The 21758-nt window shown below is 32.2% G+C and overlaps 2 protein-coding genes and 1 pseudogene across 2 annotated transcripts; all 3 read right to left on the bottom strand.

The window, feature by feature from the left end:
• Window positions 1–966: 966 nt before the first annotated feature.
• LOC102594941 (actin-100-like) lies at window positions 967–2399 on the bottom strand. The gene is made up of 4 exons (XM_006359772.1): window positions 2340–2399; window positions 1863–2256; window positions 1171–1781; window positions 967–1032 (listed from the first exon to the last, which is right to left on the bottom strand). The coding sequence occupies exons 1-4, from the start codon at window positions 2397–2399 to the stop codon at window positions 967–969; spliced, it is 1131 nt and encodes a 376-aa protein (XP_006359834.1).
• A 1850-nt stretch (window positions 2400–4249) lies between these two features.
• LOC102594616 (actin-104-like) lies at window positions 4250–7580 on the bottom strand. Its single transcript, XM_006359771.1, has 4 exons — window positions 7521–7580; window positions 7044–7437; window positions 6352–6962; window positions 4250–4315 (listed from the first exon to the last, which is right to left on the bottom strand). Exons 1-4 carry the CDS (start codon window positions 7578–7580, stop codon window positions 4250–4252), a joined length of 1131 nt encoding a protein of 376 aa, XP_006359833.1.
• A 6390-nt stretch (window positions 7581–13970) lies between these two features.
• LOC102594277 (actin-7-like) overlaps window positions 13971–21758 on the bottom strand; it is a 14469-nt pseudogene continuing 6681 nt past the window's right edge.

Here is a 21758-nt window from a genome sequence, read left to right as displayed (position 1 = left end):
CAACCAATTATATAACACAAATTGTATTTCTTTTAACATAATAAGATACTAACAAAAATTCAACAATTTTAAAATTCAAAAAATAATTTAAAATTCTTTTGTATATGTATCTTAAATTAACCAAAAAGAAATAAAAAAGAGTAACCAACTAAAAGATTCTTTTAAAAATAAATATTACAAAATTGTATTTTGCAAAAAAAAGAAGAAAAAAAAAACACATGTAATTACAATTAATTAGAGAGTACGTTATGCTTTTCCTTTATCAAATTTTCCAGAAGAAAAAATATAAAGTAGATTAGATAATAAAATAAATAATCCATTTTAAAACATTAGTTGATGAAGTAATACTTATATACGATGTGAAAATTAATAATGAATGACTTTTTGATGTGATTTGAGTGAGGGATTTTGTTTAGTTTAATTTTGAATTAATAATTTTATATGGCTATGGCATCATATGATGTAATGTATAATTACTACTCCCTCTGTCCCAATTTATTTGACTTACTTTTTTTTTAGTCAGTCCAAAAAAGAATGACACATTTCTAAATTAAGTAACAATTTAACTATAAAATGTCTATTTTACCCTTAATGAAATGATTTACAGCCACACAAATTTCTATCATTCATTTTGGACTACAAATTTTAAAAGTCTTCCTTTCTTTCTTAAATTCCGCGCCGAGTCAAACTACCTCACATAAAATGGGACGAAAGGAGTATGTTATTTCTCCGTTATTTTAGTCTATTATGAAGTTCCATTATCTTCTTTAGAAAATTCATATCTTTTTTAATATAGTTCAAATCAAAATTTAAAATATCTAATAAACACATTGAGAAAATCGACCTTATCTTAGTTTACAAGGAAAAGAAGCCAAGCCAAGCAAGGAAAACCGAAAACAGACTGCTCAATCTTTATGCTGCTGGTCCCTGAACTAATTGAAGAGGATTTTAAGTTCTCACAAAAGCTTAGAAACACCTCTTGTGGACAATTGAGGGACCATATTCATCATACTCTCCCTTCGTTATCAACATCTGCATAGGATGTAGTTATTAGTGTTGAATCCCTTGAGCTTAAAAGAAGTTAACAAGAAGACATTCATAGTTAGAACCAATCATTCGAGATTAAGACTTGAAAGATTGATTAGTCAAATAAAGTAAGGAGAAACTAACTCTTTTGAAAGTATTGAGGGAAGCTAGAATTGATCCTCCTATCCAGGTGCTATACTTCCTCTCAGGTGGTGCAATCACCTCGATCTTCATGCCCCTTGGAGCAAGAGCAGTGATATCCTTGCTCATACGTTCTGCTAAGCCAGGAAACATAGTTGAGCCACCACTAAGCACAATGTTTGCAAATAAATCCTTCCTAATATCAACATCACTTTTCATGATTGAATTGTAGACTTTTTCATGGATTCCTGTCGGTCCCTTTCCGACCAATGATGGCTGAAATAGGACTTCAGGACATTGGAAACTCCCAGCACCAATATAAAAGAGTTGTCCATCAGGAAGCTCAAAGCCCTTGTCAACTGAAGATCTGTTTTTTGCCTTCTCAATCTCCTGTTCAAAATCCAGTGCAACATAAGTAATTGTCTCCTTCATACGCCAAATAATATTTTCTTCTATCGCTACGTTACATGCAAAACCTTCTCTGATAAGCTCCCATAAATAATAAGTAAGATCACGACCACCAATACCTAAGCATGAGATAGCATGGGGAAGTGCATGTCCCTCATAGATGGGTACCATGTGGGTCGAACCATCACCAGAATTAAGCACAATGCCTGGTTGAAAAATAACAAATGTAATTAGTGACTAGCTAATATTAAACAGTAGAGAACCAGTATTTCTTCTCTTCAGCTTACCAGTTAGGCGACCATTAGCAAACAGAGAGAGAACAGCCTGGATTGCGACATACATGGATGGAATATTGAATTTCTCAAACATGATTTCGGTCATTTTCTCCCGGTTTACTTTGGGGTTAAATGGTACTTCCGTCAGAAGAACGGGATGCTCATCGGGGGCAACACGGAGTTCACTGTAAAATATGTGATGCCAGATTTTCTCCATATGATCCCAGTTTCTTACCATGCCATGTTCAATGGGATATTTCAGAGTCAAAATACCTCTATTACGCCGAGCTTCATTACCAACATAGGCATCTTTTTGTCCCATACCAAGCATGACGCCAGTATGACGAGGACGACCAACAATACTTTCGAAAACAGTCTTTGGAGCATCATCCCCAGCAAACCCAGCCTAATGAAACAAGTGTTTGAATATCCATCAACGAGCAACACAATGAATAAAACTGAAATTGCAAGAGGTTTGTTCTTACTAACCTTGGATTGTGCAGTTCCGTTGTCGATAACAACTGTTTGAATATCTATCCCATCAGCCATCTTGTAACGACTTTAAAAACTATTTGTACTAGTCCATGAGAAATATCTTCCTTTATTAGTTTGATATGATTTTCATATTTGTAGTTGAAATCACAAGAAAGAGTAATTTCCTGAGTATTAGTAGAATTTGAACCAATTTCGAGATATAGATACTCAAGTCTCGAACTGAATCTAAAATCAATCCTAATGAAATCATATTCTATAACAAATTAAACACTGGATCCGATGTATTGAAGCATATGCACCTTTCTAGGAAAAAAAATAGAAGACTTTTTCTAGCTTACGTAAGAATGAAACCATCAGATTTACGTATAGAGAGAAAAAACTGAAAATTATACAAATCATCGTCGCTACATAACTTGGATTAGAAATAAGTGGAGCCCTTACCTTCTAAATGATTATTTTTCTTCTGTAAAATTAACATATAACTTAAAAGAGTTTAGGGGTGTTAAATGGGTAATTTGGGCTAATATAAGCAATTTAAAATGGATTGGGCTCACCTTTTACTCAGGTCCACCCCTCCACCACTATCCGTGGAGGGTAGCCTTTGTGTCCGACCCTCACCCGATAAAACCCATACCAACTTAAACCCGAAACCCAACTTGACTAAAGACGTGACCCAACCCCAACCTTGAATAGGGACTTGATCCCCAACCCTAACTTGGTCGGACCCAAGACCCATCCCAACCCTGACTTGGGACTTGATCTCGCCTCAACTCAGCCATTACATAAGACCCGAGCCTTGAACCTTGGTCATAAGAGTAGAGGGATAAGGCACTAGTACCCCCTAGACTATGACCGAAATTCTAGAGATACACCTTAACTAATTTAAGGTCCTATTACCCCCCTGACCTTTATTTTTTTGTAATTTTGTACACCTTTTTGGCCTACGTAGCCTCCAAACATCTCCCACACGCCTCACTTAAGTGGAGTCACGGAGTGTGCCACATAAGCCAAAAGGTGTACAAAATTACACAAAAAATGAGTTTAGGGGGTAATAGAACCTTACATTAGTTAAGGTATGTCTCTGTGATTTCGGTCATAGTCTAGGGGAGTACTTGTGCCTTATCCCAAGAGTAGACAAAAAGATTTAGCTAGTTTGTCCTCAAGAGTTCCAATAAGAGTAAATGAAAAGACTTGACTACAATATTATTTATTTATTGCTCCATAAACTATCATTTACTTTCTTATATGTTTATCTTGAAAATTTATGTCTCTAAGGAATAATTTTTGTTAGTAAGATATATATTATATGTTTATACCAAAATATTTTTCAACGGAGCTATCAAATAGTACCCTTTCGAGCAAGGGAAAAAGACTGCTTTTTGTTAGCTATTTGTACAGTAATTTTGCTTGCCACAATAGGTTCAAAACATTTTCATTTAGCCAATAGAATTTCCAACAATTGGTATGCAGATAAAATGCACAATAGAAAGATATGAAGAACAAGAATCTTTTGCTTTTCAAATTGAATAACATAGGTGTTTCTTAATATATACTTCCAAAACTTGAAAAAATACAACCTGAAACCATAGAATACAAAACATAAAAAATGTAGATCTATCCTTCTGTTGCCAGAACTTAGAACATATAATTTTGATGTAAACACGAGGATATCCGCATTCCACATTATTAACTCAGAAAGCTCTTTGTTTTTCAGAAGAAGATATAACCACCAACTGTGCCAAATTAACACGTAAAGCAATTGAACAAACATTAGTCGCAGAGATGCTCCATCTTCGTGGCTTTCAACTTGGAATAAAGAATTAAAGTGAGGCATATGACAGAGCAGATAGAAGCTAAAAATATCATTCATTTGAAAAGAGAGGATGTAAGTTATCTAACCACATTTAGAAGCACTTTTTGTGGACAATTGAGGGACCAGATTCATAGTACTGACCCTTTGTTATACACAGCTGCGCAGAAAGTAGAAGTTAGTGAATCCCTTGACCTACGAGAAATTATCAACGAAACATTCACAACTTATTTGGGAATGAGACGTCGTTGATAGGTCAAATAAAGCAAAAAAGAAACTAACTCTGTTTAAAGTATTGAGGGAAGCTACAATTGATCCTCCTATCCTGGTGCTGCATTTCCTCTCAGGTGGTGCAACCACCTCGATCTTCATGCTGGTTGGAGCAAGAGCAGTGATTTCCTTGCTCATACGTTCTGCTACGCCAGGGACCAAAGTTGAGTCACCAATAAGCACAAGTTATTTTACCTTAAAGTTTATCCGTAGGGCAAACGGGATCAAAAGTTTTAAACTGTCATTTCAAGATCAATAATGTAACTTTTTATAACTAGGTAGAGAAAAGACATGCTGAAATTATTCAAATTACTTCAAAGCGACTTGAACACGTACATCACCACATTATTTGCACAGTCCTAACATTGTCTACAAAATCCTCTTGCAACACAATGGCCCTATTATCAAGTTTGTTCTCGATATTTTGAGTGTTGATTTGAGTAATTCAGATATTGATCATTCGTTGCTCTACCGGAGGTGTTTAGGAACTCGCCATCCAAAACCTTTGTCTTCTTTCCTATTCAACTCTTCATCATCACAATTGAGATATTTTAAGATAACAAATTGTACCTTCAAATTGCCTTGAATCTTGTGAGTTGTGACCATCGACCTAAGGCATATTATTTTTTATCAAATTTTGGAGAATAACGCCCTCGTGGCTCCATTGCTCTCTACCTTGAAGCTTACAGGTTGTAATGATATCCAATTCCTCAATATTTCAGCCCCCGATGCTTAATTACTTGTTCATTCTTGAAAGTCATTACGTGGATTTGAAGTTCCTCAAAGCCTATCCTGAGCTAAAAATGTTGAGCATTTTGGTGGGCGACACTACCATTCAGAATTATGAATTTTGGAGAAGGTTTAACTTGTTAGAATTTATTTGTTTATTTCCTAAAGTCATGGAACTTTGCTGAATTTGTTTTCATGAAGATTTTGTTGGCACGTTAACCTTCCCTTGTAGAGGTGACAGTTAAGCCTACAAGATCACTCGAGGATGATGGAGTCTGGAGCTTTTACCTTGACATGTTGCAGTTTCCTCCAGCATCACCAAATGTCGACATACTGCTTGATGAGTATTAATTCCAGCTAATTAGATTATACTATTAGTATAGCCATATTAATTGGAATTACAAAGGAATTTAAGAAATAAAAGGGGAATTGAAGAACAAAGATAGAAGAAAGGGATGAGAAGCAGAACTGATCAAAGAAAAGGGATGAGGAAATAGAGATGCACCATAACAATTTGAATAACCGTTCTTTCTAACTTCTAGTCCTTTCTAACAAATGGTAATTGAGTCTGGATCTCAAATAAAACTCTCTAATATTTTACTTGGCCTAATAGTTAAAACTGAATCAGTCTCATTCACCACTTTTAGCCCACAAGCCCTTATGGAGTCAGCTTGGTTCACAACACATTCATTCACTCAGGCATTCACCTCTGTGGTGACGGGGTTTTGACATTGACCTCTATCTTGTTTAGGACAGAAAACCTTACCTCTACAAGATCCTACTCAAGCTAGTTCTCGACTGGTTGTACTCCAATACCAAGTTCATAATTGTTTCTTAAAAATCTAAGTTATAATATTATCAGTTTCCTGTATACCAGCTAATTTACAAAGAAAAGAAGCCAAGCCAAGCAAGGAAAAACGAAAACAGACTGCTCAATATTTATGCTGCTGGTCCCTGAACTAATTGAAGAGGATTTTAAGTTCTCACAAAATCTTACAAACACCTCTTGTGGACAATTGAGGGACCATATTCATCATACTCGCCCTTCGTTATCAACATCTGCATAAGATGTAGTTATTAGTGTTGAATCCCTTGAGCTTAAAAGAAGTTAACAAGAAGACATTCATAGTTAGAACCAATCATTCGAGACTAAGACTTGAAAGATTGATTGATCAAATAAAGTAAGGAGAAACTAACTCTTTTGAAAGTATTGACGGAAGCTAGAATTGATCCTCCTATCCAGATGCTGTACTTCCTCTCAGGTGGTGCAATCACCTCGATCTTCGTGCCCCTTGGAGCAAGAGCAGTGATTTCCTTGCTCATACGTTCTGCTAAGCCAGGAAACATAGTTGAGCCACCACTAAGCACAATGTTTGCAAATAAATCCTTCCTAATATCAACATCACTTTTCATGATTGAATTGTAGACTTTTTCATGGATTCCTGTCAGTCCCTTTCCGACCAACGATGGCTGAAATAGGACTTCAGGACATTGGAAACCCGCAGCACCAATATGAAAGAGTTGTCCATCAGGAAGCTCAAAGCCCTTATCAACTGAAGATCTGTTTTTTGCCTTCTCAATCTCCTGTTCAATATCCAGTGCAACATAAGTAATTGTCTCCTTCATACGCCTAGTAATATCTTCTTCTATCGCTGCTTTACATACAAAAACTTCTTTGATAAGCTCCCATAAATAATCTGTAAGATCATGACCACCAATACCTAAGCATGAGATAGCATGGGGAAGTGCATGTCCCTCATAGATGGCGACCGTGTGGGTCGAACCATCACCAGAATTAAGCACAATACCTGGTTGAAAAATAACAAATGTAATTAGTGACTGGCTAATATTAAACAGTAGAGAACCAGCATTTCTTCTCTTCTGCTTACCAGTTAGGCAACCATTACCAAACAGAGAGAAAACAGCCTGGATTGCGATATACATGAATGGAACATTGAATTTCTCAAACATGATTTCAGTCATTTTCTCCCGGTTTACTTTGGGGTTAAGTGGTATTTCCGTCAGAAGAACGGGATGCTCCTCGGGAGCAACACGGAGTTCATTGTAAAATATGTGATGCCATATTTTCTCCATATGATCCCAGTGTTTTACCATGCCATGTTCAATGTGATATTTCACAATCAAAATACCTCTTTTATGCAGAGCTTCATCACCAAAATATGCATCTTTTTGTTTCATAGCAAGCATGATGCCAGTATAACGAAGAACACCAACTATACTTTCGAAAACAGTCTTTGGAGCATGATCCCCAGCAAACCCAGCCTAAAGAAACAAGTGTTTGAATATCTATTAAAGAGCAACACAATGAATAAAACTGAAATTGCAAGAGGTTTGTTCTTACTAACCTTGGATTGTGCAGTTCCGTTGTCGATAACAACTGTTTGAATATCTATCCCATCAGCCATCTTTTAACGACTTTAAAAACTATTTGTACTTGTCCGTGTGAAATATCTTCCTTTATTAGTTTGATATGATTTTCATATTTCTAGTTGAAATCACAAGAAAGAGTAATTTCTTGCCAGTGAACAGAAAAAGAGCAATATGCTGAGTATTAGTAGAATTTGAACCAATTTCGAGATACAAATACTCAAGTCTCGAACTGAATCTAAAATCAATCATAATGAAATCATATTCTATAACAAATTAAACACCGGACCCGATGTATTGAAGCATATGCACCTTTCTAGGGAAAAAAATAGAGGACTTTTTCTATCTTACATAAGAATGAATCCATCAGATTTACGTACAGAGAGAAAAAACTAAAAATTATACAAATCATCATCGCTACATAACTAGAATTTGAAATAAGTGGAGCCCTTACCTTCTAAATGTTTTTTTCTTTTTTCTTGGAAAATAAACATATCATCATATCATATCATCTATATCTATATCTATATCTATATCTATATCTATACTACCTTAAAAGCATGAACTCTCAAACTTGATTGTTAAATTACTATAATACCCCCAATTAAAAATATTCAATTTATTTTATTTATTAATTTAATAATATTAAAAGTAAATACTTTTTCAAATTAACGGGTTGTGATTTTTTCAAAGGGTTGTAACTTTTTTGACGGGTTGTGATTTTTTTGATGAGTTGTGACTTTTTCGAAAGGTTGTGATTTTTCCAAAGAGTTGCGATTTTTCCAAAGGGTTGTGCCTTTTCCAATGAGTTGTGACTTTTCCAAAAGGTTGTGACTTTTCTGATAAGCAATGACTTTTTCGAAAGATTGTAACTTTTCTGATAAGGCACAATTAGCACCTATTCATACTACTATTTGTTAGCTATAAATAGAGGGTTTCCTCTCACTTTTAAACTACGATTTTTTTTAAGTTTTCTATTCTTCTTCTTCTTAAATAATCTCAAGGGTTATTTGGAACAGTTGATTAAGTTAAAAATTCAACGAAATTCAAGGTACCACATAAGAAAGAGTCCGTGAACAAATTGTATGTAGCAACTGATTCATCAATTCACACTCATATTTTTTCTTACAATTTTCTTGAGTTAATAGTGATGAAAAGTTGTGGGAAAGACAATAATAATAAGAAAATGTGAAAAAAGTCACATGATTTGAGTAAGATATTTCTTCTTTGTTCTTTCATTTTTTATTCTTTCACACTCAAACAAAAGGATTTCTTTCTAATTTTACTAAAACAACAGGCATCAACATAGTCCATTAAATTATTAGTTTTGATGTTATATCCACTATTTCAATAATAGATTTTCACTCTTACTTATAAGATGATAATATAATCATGATAATAATTATATTATTTCTTAATACATATGTAAGTAAAAATGAACGGAGAAAGTAACGTGCTAGTGGGAAGATATTTCAATCAAATGGAACACTATAGTGAACGTAGCATGAACATATATTTTCGTCTTCCTTCTTTATTGGCTATGTATTGTTCCATATGTTTTTTCTTTTTTGTATTTTTATTGAGTATGAATTTTTTTAAGTATGAATTTCCTGTTATTTTAGAAAATGTTATGTCAGAAGATATACTCCTTGATAGCTATATAAAAATAGATAAGAAAATAGTGACTGGTCATAAAATATTCTTAAATCAAATTAAGGATTCTATAAATAACACTTTAAGTTTTATTCATCAATTAATTTTTATTATTGAAAAAGGTAAATATTTTATATCACGATAAAACTTCTATAGTTTCCTCTCACTTTTAAACTACAATTTTTAAAAATATTTTGTACTCTTCTTTTTCTTAAAAATCTCAAGGGTTATTTGCAACAGTTGATTAAGTTCAAAATTCATCGAAATTCGAGGTATCACATAAGAAAGAGTTGGTGAACAAATTAAAGCAAATCATTCAATAATTCACACTAGTATTTTTTCTTACGATTTTCATGAATTAACAGTGACGAAAAGTTGTGGGAAGGACAATAATAATAAACAAAAATGAAAACAATCACATGATTTGGGTAAGATATTTCTTCTTTGTTTTTTTTTTTTATTCTCTTACTCTCATGAAGGAGTTTCGTTTCGAAAAGTTAATGACTTTTCAAATAAGACACAAAAAACATTTGTTCATACTACCCTTTGTTGACTATAAATAGAGGGGCATCCTCTCATTTTTCAACCACAATTTTTTTCAATCTTCTACTTTTCTTCTTCTTGCATTTCAAAACTTTTTGTGTGATTTATGGTCGTTGAGGGAGTTCGAAGTTTACCGGAATATGAGGTACCACTATTCTATATGATATGTATGCGGCGGAAAAAAATGAAAAGACAACAATTCTACAAAGATAAGGTAAAAACTTAATGAAATGAAATATTTTTCACCAAAGGTGATGTTCATGTATTAAAATTAAATTATGCTACTAAAATGTATATATATAACAAAGTGTTGGTCAAGTTATACATTTGACATATACTCAAGCCTCTATTTAACCATCATTTGTTATAACAACAAAGTACCCATTTTTTTTTTGTAAAATTACCTCTCTATGATAGTCTTACTCAAATATTAATTGAGTAATATTATTTTTAAAAAAATAGATTACGTATAAAGATAAAATATTGAAATATTTATGCTAATCCTTATTAGTGTCATATACATACTAAATTTCAAGTGTGAATTTTTAAGAGAATAATTATACTTAAATGGTGTCCATCATTTCTGTTCATAACCTCAAGAAGAAATGCAATTGATATTTTCTTAAAAATAAATTTGTTGGTTAGATATGTTTACAAAATTGAGTGAAGTAAAAATAATACTACTAAAGAAATGTTACTTTCTCACCATATTTAAATTCTGAATGTATTTTGAAATGTTTAAATGATATCTTGTCAATATGATCTCAAAATACAATAACTCTATGAAAATATGTATTAATCATTTAAAATCATTGGTCTTATGTTCTTTAAATTATAATTATTTACTAAAAACATTAATTTAGTAATATTAATTCTATTTTACAACATCGTATACTTTATATGTGATACACACGTGCCGTGAAACTAGTATTATTACAAGTGGGAACAAAAAAGTTAAAAGTTGAATTACGATTTTACCCTTACTATAAATTAAAATGTAATAAAAAATTTAATTATTTTTAATTTAAATATTAAATTGTATTATTTTAATAAAAATGTTAATGACTTTTACACTTCCTTAGATTAATTCCTAACTATATTAAATTCTATCGTTTTGATAAAAATGTTAATGACATTTGCACTTTCTTAGATTAATTACTAACTAAAATATCTAATTTAATAAAATTTAATTTAAATATTAAATTGTATTAATATATATATATATATATATATATAATAAAAATGTATATACACTAATTATTTTTTTAAAACTAATTAATTAAATATTAAATGTTTCTAAAAAATATATTAAATGACCATTTTTCATTCACTAACTTAACAATGTTCCTCTAATAACTTATGCTTCGAAACTAAATTATTACGCAATCATTAATGTTTCAATGTACAAAAAAATAATAACAGATCTTTTTTAGGAATTTAAAAGGTTATTTTGACATTTACAAGCAATTTAATATGGTTCATGTATTAGCAAAAAGTCATGTTATCCAAGAAAAATTGTTGATATTCTCATGCATTTATATGATGATTTGCACTTATCTATCTCTTGAATATACACATTCTCTTATAATTTTAGGATTATCCCTACATTTGTCATCTATAAATATGAAAAATATTGGAGTAAACAACATTATGCGATATACAAGGAATGGGCAAGTTAAGATTTGGGGGATTAACTTCTTTAGGGATGAACAAAGCATTATTTTTGCTCTTTTTTTTTAGAAGAACAAAGGTAAGAAGGATATGCTTTTTTTTAGTACATAGTTTCCTTCTTTGAATATAAATAAAGGGTCATGCATCAAAATATATGATCATGACTCTTTACTAATATACTTGTGTGATGTAATTTGTAAAAAATAATAATTATAATTTACTTGATCTTTTTAACGATTAAATTATTGTACTATATTAATTGATAATAAAAGTTATTTAATTTGTTCTTACATTTTTATTAATTACTTATTTATGTTTATTTTTTGTAAGGGGTGTGTAAGATAGAATATATAAAAACAACATTTTTTATCAAAAAAAAAATTATAAAGGGGTGTATAAGATTGAAACACGATGAATAATTTGAAATGGATAAAGTAACGTATGATTAAATTATTAATAACTTCTTTAATTTACGGAAGAAATAATGATATAAAAGTGTATCCTTATTTATTTATCCTTTTGTCTCACTTTGAGAAAGATAAATTCAATATTTCAACTTTTGATATTGTTTCATATTTTAAGTTGTCACTCCGTTGATGCTATGTTTATGTATTCTAAGCTCATTTTTGAAAAAATTAATTTGGTAGGATCCAATACTTGATATGATTCCTTAATAATAATAAAAAAATTAATACTGATTATTAATTGTAGCCTTCATTTTATTTTAATTTTTAAGAAGTGGCTATCAAATTCTTTTAATTTTTATCTTTCTTCTTTTCTCTGAACATAGTGTATCCTTATTTATTTATCCTTTTGTCTCACTTTGAGAAAGATAAATTCAATATTTCAACTTTTGATATTGTTTCATATTTTAAGTTGTCACTCCGTTGATGCTATGTTTATGTATTCTAAGCTCATTTTTGAAAAAATTAATTTGGTAGGATCCAATACTTGGTATGATCCCTTAATAATATAAACAAAATAATATTAATTATTAATTATTAATTATACCCTTCATTTTATTTTAATTAACTTTAAGAAGTGGCTATCAAATTCTTTTAATTTTTATCTTTCTTCTTTTCTCTGAACATTGTCTTGTAGGTAATTAACATCTGGGATAAGAATATACATATATTAATTTGTGTTTATAATTATCGTATTTTAAAGTACTAAATATTATTATCTTTTCTTTCATTTGGAGAAGAGATACTTTGTTGTCATATTTTAATTTGTTATTGGTATCCAAGAGTAGATTCCAAATATTTGAACTATTTTTGTTTGAAAATGAATGATATTCATGTAATTTAATTATAAAACTATTTTTGATACAATTATAATTTGAAACAATTTATGTCAATTTAGATGGGTACACGTGCAATGCACGTGTCCAGAAACTAGTAACTTAAAAAGTTTAGGGGTGTTAAATGGGTAAGTTGGGCTGATATAAGCAATTTAAAATGCGTTGGTCTCACCTTTTATTCAGGTCCACCTCTGCCCCACTATCCGTCGAGGGTAGCCTTCGTGTACGACCCACCACCACGACCCTCACCCGATAAAACCCATACCGACTTAAACCTGAGACCCAACTTGACCAAAGACGTGACCCAACCCCAACCTTGAATAGGGACTCGATCCACAGCCCTGACTCGGCCGGACCTAAGACCCATCCCAACCCTGACTTGAAACTTGATCTCGTCCCGACCAAGCCATTACATAAGACCCGAGCCTTGAACCTCGGTCATAAGAGTAGACAAAAAGATTTAGCTAGTTTGTCCTTAAGAATTCCAATAAGAGTAAATGAAAAAAATTGAGACTACAATATTATTTATTTATTGCTCCATAAAGTATCATTTACTTTCTTATATGTTTATCTCAAAAATTTATGTCTCTAAGGAATAATTTTTGTTAGTAAGATATATATTACTATATGTTTATACCAAAATATTATACGTTCAATCACGTACAAAACTTAAGATTTGTCAACGGAGCTATCAAATAGTACCCTTTCGAGCAAGGAAAAAGATTGCTTTTGTTAGCTATTTGTACAGTAATTTTGCTTGCCACAATAGGTTCAAAACATTTTCATTTGGCCAAATAGAATTTCCCAACAAATTGGTATGCAGATAAATGCACAATAGAAAGATATGAAGAACAAGAATCTTTGCTTTCAAATTGAATAACATAGGTGTTTCTTAATACTTCCAAAACTTGAAAAAATACAACCTGAAACCATAGAATACAAAACATAAAAAATGTAGATCTATCCTTCTGTTGCCAGAACTTAGAACATATAATTTTGATGTAAACACGAGGAAATCCCCATTCCACATAATTAACTCAGAATGCTCTTGTTTTTCAGAAGAAGATATAACCACCAACTGTGCCTAATTAACACGTAAAGCAATTGAACAAACATAAGTCGCCGAGATACTCCATCTTCGTGGCTTTCAACTTGGAATAAAGAATAAATGTGAGGCAAGCTAGATTAGCATATGACAGAGCAGATGGAAACTAAAAATATCATTCATTTGAAAAGAGAAATGTAAGTTATCTAACCACTCTTAGAAGCACTTTTTGTGGACAATTGAGGGACCAGATTTATAGTACTGTATCTTTGTTATACACATCTGCACAGAAAGTAGAAGTAGTGATGAATTCCTTGACCTACGAGAAATTATCAACAAAACATTCACAACTTATTTGGGAATGAGACGTAGTTGATCGGCCAAATAAAGCAAACTAGCTCCGTTGAAAGTAGTGATCGAAGCTAGAATTGATCCTCCTATCCAGGTGCTGTACTTCCTCTCATGTCAGAGTCAAATTGAAAATTGATCACAAAATCCTTTTATCTGAAATTAGTTAGTTGTATTTCCAAATTAACATGTCCTCACCGTAGAGAAAGGTACTACAAATTAGCTGCGCAAATGAAGAAATTCATAAAGAATGGGAGCATAGAGAATCACATCACTTAAGAAAACATGAAGAGTCCTAAAGGAGTTCAGACCCCAGGATCAAAGAAACTAGAGAGAAAAGTTCATCTTAATTAAAAATCTCGATGACTTCCCCTAATGTTAGGTCCATACACATCGAAGCATTCCATAATGTGAGAAAGGTTTCATCTTCCTTCACTAAGTAAGCTAAGCTTGTTTAACAAGTTTTGTCTAACATGTTTCTTTATAGAACAATGTTCATGATAAAAGATGAAAAAAGACAATGTCTTCGATCTGAACGGAACATGTTCAACAACAATTTGAACATGAAATCATTAGACCAGGAAAGTGAGAAAGGCCTGCTTAATCAAATCCTTAACGACTAAATTACACTATATTTACCAGATCAAAATTATTTTTAAGTGTATAATAGACGCTTTGAATAAAGCTGAAATTGCAAGTGGTTTGTTCTTTCCAGTTGAAATCACCAGCTATTAACACAATAAAGAATAATTTCCTGCCAGTGAAAAGAAAAACACCAAAATGCTGAGTATTAGTAGTGTAGACATTGAAATTTTGCGGACTCTACAAGAAGTGTTCAATTCGAATTGGAACTCTAGAAGATGTGTTCAGTTTCAATTAGAATTCTTGGAGGCTACTCAATCCTAAACCCTAGTTTATGCCTATATAAAGGGTACTAAATTCCATTAAAAGGCATCTCAAAATATCCCATAAACTCTTGGATATTTTTAAAGATCAAGGTCTCGAATATTCCATAAGTTGATGGAATATTCATATAGAGGTCAAATCTAAATCATCCTGGTTTGAGAAATACGCCACTAACGGCCCTCGAATCATGGATAAATCTTAGAAGAATAGAATCAAGGGAGGACATGTTTCTTCAGATTTTATTTGTGTGATTTATTTATTTTTCATATGTTTAAAATTTGTTGCAAACAAGTAGAATTTAATAGGGAAAATGCATAAGTACCCCCCCAACCTATGCCCGAAATCCCTGAGACACACCTAACCTTTACTAAGGTTCTATTACCCCCCGAACTTATTTTTATATATAATTTTTTACCCCTTTTCAGCCTACGTGGCACTATCTTGTGGGCCCAAGCATGTTGACTTTTTTTTCAAGGATAGTGCCACGTAGGCCAAAAAGGGGTAGAAAAATTAATTAAAAAATAAGTTCAAGGGGGTAATAGGACCTTAGTAAAGGTTAGGTGTGTCTCAGGGATTTTGGGTATAGGCTGGGGGGGTACTTATGCCTTTTCCCGAATTTAATATGAATCTAAAATCAACACTACTCTAAAAGCAACATGATAAAATCATATTGGATAACGAATTAAACGATGTATCATCAAATAGAATTGAAGCAAATGCACTTGTATAGGCAAAAACAGAGGACTTTTTCTGGCATACACAAAAATCAATCCATAAGATTTACGTACAGAGAGAGAGAAATGAAACTTACAAAACTTGGCTGGGAAATAAGTGGAACCCTTACCTTCTACATGTTTTTTTTTCTGGAAAATTATAAAAATAACAATCCAAATCGAAAATCTGGAAAATTGGTTAAGTTAAGTTTGGGTTTTTGGTCAACTTCAAACGACCATAACTTCTAGCTCAAGATGAGTTACATGTACGTCCAGGTACCTTAGGAAAGATCTTGGAATAATCTTTCCGAAGCCGCTGAGTTTACTCGATTCCGAGTTCGTATGAGTGAGATATGCTCATTTGAAGTGGGTTGTACAAATAAGAAAAGTCTAATCCAAATTTTAGAAGGGCATTATGGTCTTTTCCATACCCCATGACTTAAATTTGTTTTTAGGAGTTTAATTGGGGTCTAAACTGATAAGATTCAGTTTACGCTTTTACAATATTGAGTTAGGGTTTTAGAGAAGAGAAAAGAAGATGAGAAAAGAGGAGAAGAAGCAAGAATCGTCAAATTCTCGAATCGTGGATTTCGTTAATGGGTGATCCCTACTAGATATGTGAGATCACATAGCATTGAGTTAGTTCACCCACCCGCCAATCATGATTTATTTCAGCGTATTGTCGTTCTTGAGATTACAGAAAAATTGAGTTCTTGATGAATATTGTTGAAAGTTCCGTTTGAATCTTGATTGATGAGTTGTTGAGAAGTTCTTGAGTTCGATTCATGTAATTTAGGTGTTGTTTGGAGTAGAATCTTACATATATTGAGGATATAGTCAATTCTAAGTGTTTGGGGGGAAGAACAAGTTGAAATAGGGGGTTTAGAGATAAAAAACGAAGAAGAAAAGTTAGAACCCACCTGGGCAGGGCCTGGGGCGCCGCACCAGCCAGCGCGCCCCACCCCAGCTTCCGAAGTTTCTTTTCTAGTGCCCCGCGCCTCTCAGAGCGCCAGGGACACTAATTCTTCCCATTTTCCCCCTTTCTTTCCGTACTAGTTCCTTAGCAATGTACCTATGTTTCCTAGTTGATTCCAACACTCTAAGGTACGTATAAACATCATGAAATCATCCATAACATGAGATCATGAACCTTGAATCCATAATCCAATTCAAGGAAAGTTAAGATCAAAGTCAAGAGAAGTTCTTAGAGTTTTCCAAAAGTCTTTTTCAAATGATTTTAACTTTGTTTTAAGACTTAAAGTTCAAGTTTGAGTAAAGAGTTAAAGAGTAAAGGTTGAAGTTATCAAGAGTATATGGGGGACTATGTATTCCCAAAGAGTTTTAAAATGTTTTCACATTTAAACAAAAAAGAAACCTTGATTTCCAAAGAGCCTTTGAGCTAGTTTTCAGAAAAGAGTAAACACTTTCACAATTAAGCAAGAGAGGAAACTTTGATTTCCAAGATAGCCCTTGAGCTAGGTTTTTGAGCAATTATCTCAAATCACAGAAAGAAGTATGTTTTTAAACATAAGAGCTACTATCATATTTTGGGAATAATATTTAGCACCGATATGGGGGAGAGTTCAGACAACTCACAGCCCCCATAAGCCATGTAGCCATCATGGGTAGAACAGGGTCATACTTTTTAGATGATTCCTTAGTGTTTTTTAGCATAGACTAGTAGATCCACTTAGTAGCCAGGTTCTATACCTTCGGCAAGGTATAGGACGTCCCTGGCAGCGTGAGGCAAAATGTTGTATCATCATAATAGCTCTTACGTGATGGTTGTCGGTTAGAGAAACTCCAACAGAAGTAATTGTATTCTTATATACATAGTTTATTTGTATTTTTACATACATCTCAGAGATATATTGTAACTTTGCATACACACATAATTGACATCCATGTTTTAAAAGATTTTCTTTATATTGCACTTGTTTTATACTGCTTTATATTGAAATGAGTTCAGTTAAGTTGAGTTGAGTTGAGTCAGGTAAGTTCTCCAGTTCCTTTCAAGCTTATGTCTTGTTTTATAATTCCCGTTGCATACTCGTACATTCAATGTACTGATGCCATTTGGCCTGCATCTTTTTATGACGCAGACACATGTAACCAGGATCAGCATCCAGCGCATCGTTGATTCTAGTTGAGCTCCAGAGTTTGTTGGTGAGCCACCTTGCTTCCGAAGGACCCTTTTTTATTGCTTTCAGTATTAGTTAGTTCATTAGGATGTTGTGGATCTTGTCGTGACATCCATCTCAGTCAGTGGCGGAGGGAGGATTTTCATCAAGGGGGTTCAAAAAAATATTAATCACGTAAATAATATCCACAAATAAATGGATCGAATCCGATATAAATGGGTCGGATTAAACGTTTGAATCAAGAAGAAAAGGGTTTTTTAATATTTGACTTTATAATTAGGGATAAAACTAATAAATCCTAAATTCCCAATCAGTGTTTTAATTTTTGGAACTAAACATCATTTTCTGATTGCATTATTATTTTTTAAAAAAATTAAAACACCTAAAATATAAGTTGATAAAAGAAATGCCTCTGCCCGGATTCGAACACGCGACCTCACGTGCAGTAGAGAGAATTCCTGAACCCCAACGCCACTGAGCTACGCCTTTGGTGTATGTTCAATAGTATATATATACATGTATATTAGAAATTTAATCTTATATATATAGTGTAATTTTTCAACGAAGGGGGTTCGGATGAACCCACTTCGTTCAACGTAAATCCCCCCCTGATCTCAGTTGTTTAGAGGCTTCATAGATAGACAGTCAGATATTAGTTCTTTAGTCCTTTCATTTTCATTATCTTATGTTGAGACTTGAGTTTGCCTTATTGGCTAGTTGAACGTTTTCTTTATAACATTTTAAGTTTTGTTTGGGTTTATCTTGTTAAGTTAAGTCTTCCGCTGAGTAAGTAAGTCAGGCCAGGGTTCGCTTGGGGTCAACAATGGCTCTCGAGTGCCAGTCCCGCCCAGGGTGTAGGCTCGGGGCGTGACATTAATGAATTGTTGTTTTTGTTCCCTCTTTTGAATAATTTTTTAAAATTTTTTTGTATATGATTAATAACCGAATCAAATCGATAAATGTATATTATATTTAGTTTGGTTTGAGTTTGATAATTTAAAAATCTATTAAATTGATTTAATTTTGATTTTGACCAATAACAAATTCAAACCGACCCGTGAACACCCCTCATAACTTATGACTTAGGAGTGTCACATGGGTACGAGCAAATTAAAATGGGTGAATTAATAAATGTGTTGGGTTCACCCTTTACTCGGGTCCACCTAGCTCCCCCACTATCCGTCGAGGGTAGCCTTCGTGTTTGGCCCACAACCCCGATCCTCATCCGATTATTAAGTATTGACTCAAAAGTTTAATAAGTTTTTTGGTGTTTGTGTGATGTTTGAAACATATTTTTAAAAAGGTTCCTATCCCCTTTCCTCAAACGGTATAAATGCATATATTAGTTCATCATTTGTTATCAATTTATATACCAAAATCATACAGCCTGTTTCTATTCACATATTAGTATATACAATATTGTATTTCTTTATTTTTGCTTTGCTTAAAACTACATTTTTATTAGTTCAGGAAAAAAAAGAGATATACACATTGGTGTTCCTGCATCAATCTTGATGCCTTTGATCAACTTAGGGAATGCCTCAATAAATTTCAGAGGCGTATGCAGAGGGGATTACCGGGTTCACATGAACCCATGCTCCCTCCTAAAATCATATATAATAGTGTTATATTTTTTTATTTTTTGTTAAATATAGATATGTGAATCCACAGTCGAAGTATCATAAAATGCGACGATGATTGGGTGTACCTCTCAGTGAGATTAGAATTTTGAATTTTATATCTATCTTGTATTATTTTTCTTTCTAAAATTGGGTAACACCTCTCTAAGTGGTTATTGGAAGCACTTTTGGTATTTTAATTAATTAAGCATTTCAATTTTGGACCTACAATTTAAAATTTTAACTGTTTTCAACTATACAAACTTAAATGTATCTAACCGATTAGATCCATCTTTTCATAATAGTGCACACATCATCCTGAAATCCTGAATACACCTTTGTCAATAATCACTAGTAATTTCAACAATTCAAGGAGTTTACCTTTGGTTTCTTTCTAGACATGTCACCTATAAAGGTGCAACTACACCTAGTACGTAACCTTTTACATGTTGAGATAGAAAACGATAGGGACAAATATTCAGTGTGAAGTTAAATGGCATTGAGCTCTATTTCAGAATTATTCTGTCCGTTTCTCTATTTATATGTCACCATTTTTTATTTCATGTGTATTAAAAAATTAAATAAGTTTATTATTCTATCCTTATTTAATTTTTTTGAAGTCAACTTTTCAATCAATGAATATGAATTAATTTACTGATTAGTTAATTATTCAATTAATTTTTCTATGTTGGTCAAATGTATATTTTCAAGGCTAATAACTCACAAGGGTAAAATAGAAAGAATATTGTAATTTATGCATTGATTTTATAAAATGACAAGTACTCCCTCCATCCACTTTTATTTGTCATGTTACGTTTTGAAAGACAATTTGACTAATTTTCAAAGTTAAATTAGATTATATTAATTTGATATTTTAAACAAAAAATTTAGATATTCAAAAACGTCTATACAAAAAGTCATCCTAAAATGTTAGTCAAAGTTTTAATAGTATGACTCTAAAAAAAACGATGACAATTAAAAGTGAACGAAGATAGTATTATGGATCAACTATTTATAATAGTAAGGATGACATATAAAAAGGAACGGAGGCACTACAGAATTTGCAATCATAAGTGCTTTAAAATGTGGTACAATTAGTAATTTTTTTTAGATTCAGCATCTCCTAACACACTAATCGAATTGTACTTTTCTGAAAATAACAATATTAAATAGTCGGAATTCATTAAAGCATTTCATGCGAAAGATATTATCAAAATCTTGACTCATTATTGGGGTATAATATATACGGTCAAGGTAAAATTATACATATCAAAATTGATACCATTTAAATAATGTGAATAAAAGAGACTTACCATCATTTGTCCAGATAACTCACGATGATCTTCGAGAATTTTATTATACTTTACACTAATGTATTTATTTAGGTTGAGTTATCTTCGAAAACGATATCATTTTCCATTGTTGCACTGATGAAAGAAGTAATCCAAAACATTACTAAATTTCCAAATCTAGAGGAAATAATAATACTAAATAAGAGATTACCATAATCAATTTTATTTACTAAATACTATGAATTTAGGACTAAAGATTAAAAAAAAAGAAGCTCATTAGTAGTATAAATATTATTGGTATTACATATCTTTGACTCATTTCTCAACTTCATTGCTATTTCCTCCAAACTCAACGAGGTATGTAGGTTTTTCCCCCCTTTAATCTTGGAATTTCATTTCGTAGAATTATCCAAAAAAATCTAAGGCTACTTATATTTTTTTCTCTCTTTTGTTGAGTTGATGTTTTCATTTTCTAGTTTTGATAATAATGAAATCTATGAATGTTGGGAAAATGTTAACAATTTTGAGTCAGTCATGTCTAGTATAGATCAAATTTTTTCTTCGATATTTTTGGAAAAACATGACTCTTGATTGAATTCACTTAGAAACTCAACTAAAGCAATTCATTTAAAACAATCATTGGTCCTATATAATGAAAGAATTCACGATCCTTGTAAGAACAGATGCAAATTAATTATAGATATCTTTTTAATGACTTGATAATGTAAAAATTAATTGCGCTATTAGTATATAAGTTAAACGATTACCTTTTTATTTCAATTTTTGTGACAGAGTTTAACTTCATACTTTGTTAGAAACAAATCCATCAATTCACACTATATTAGATAAATAGAAAATGTTCATTCACACTATATTAGATAAACTAGAAAATGTTCATTAATTAAATATTACTCTTCTAAATTAGTCCCATTAACGATGACTACTTTTCATGAAAGAAGGTATAAGTGAACGCAAAAAGGGGGGG

Source organism: Solanum tuberosum, unplaced genomic scaffold (genome assembly GCF_000226075.1).
Source record: "Solanum tuberosum cultivar DM 1-3 516 R44 unplaced genomic scaffold, SolTub_3.0 scf00294, whole genome shotgun sequence".
Lineage (NCBI taxonomy): Eukaryota > Viridiplantae > Streptophyta > Magnoliopsida > Solanales > Solanaceae > Solanum > Solanum tuberosum.
The sequence above is the reverse complement of the archived record's forward strand: the minus strand, read 5'-3'. Positions and strand labels throughout refer to the sequence as shown.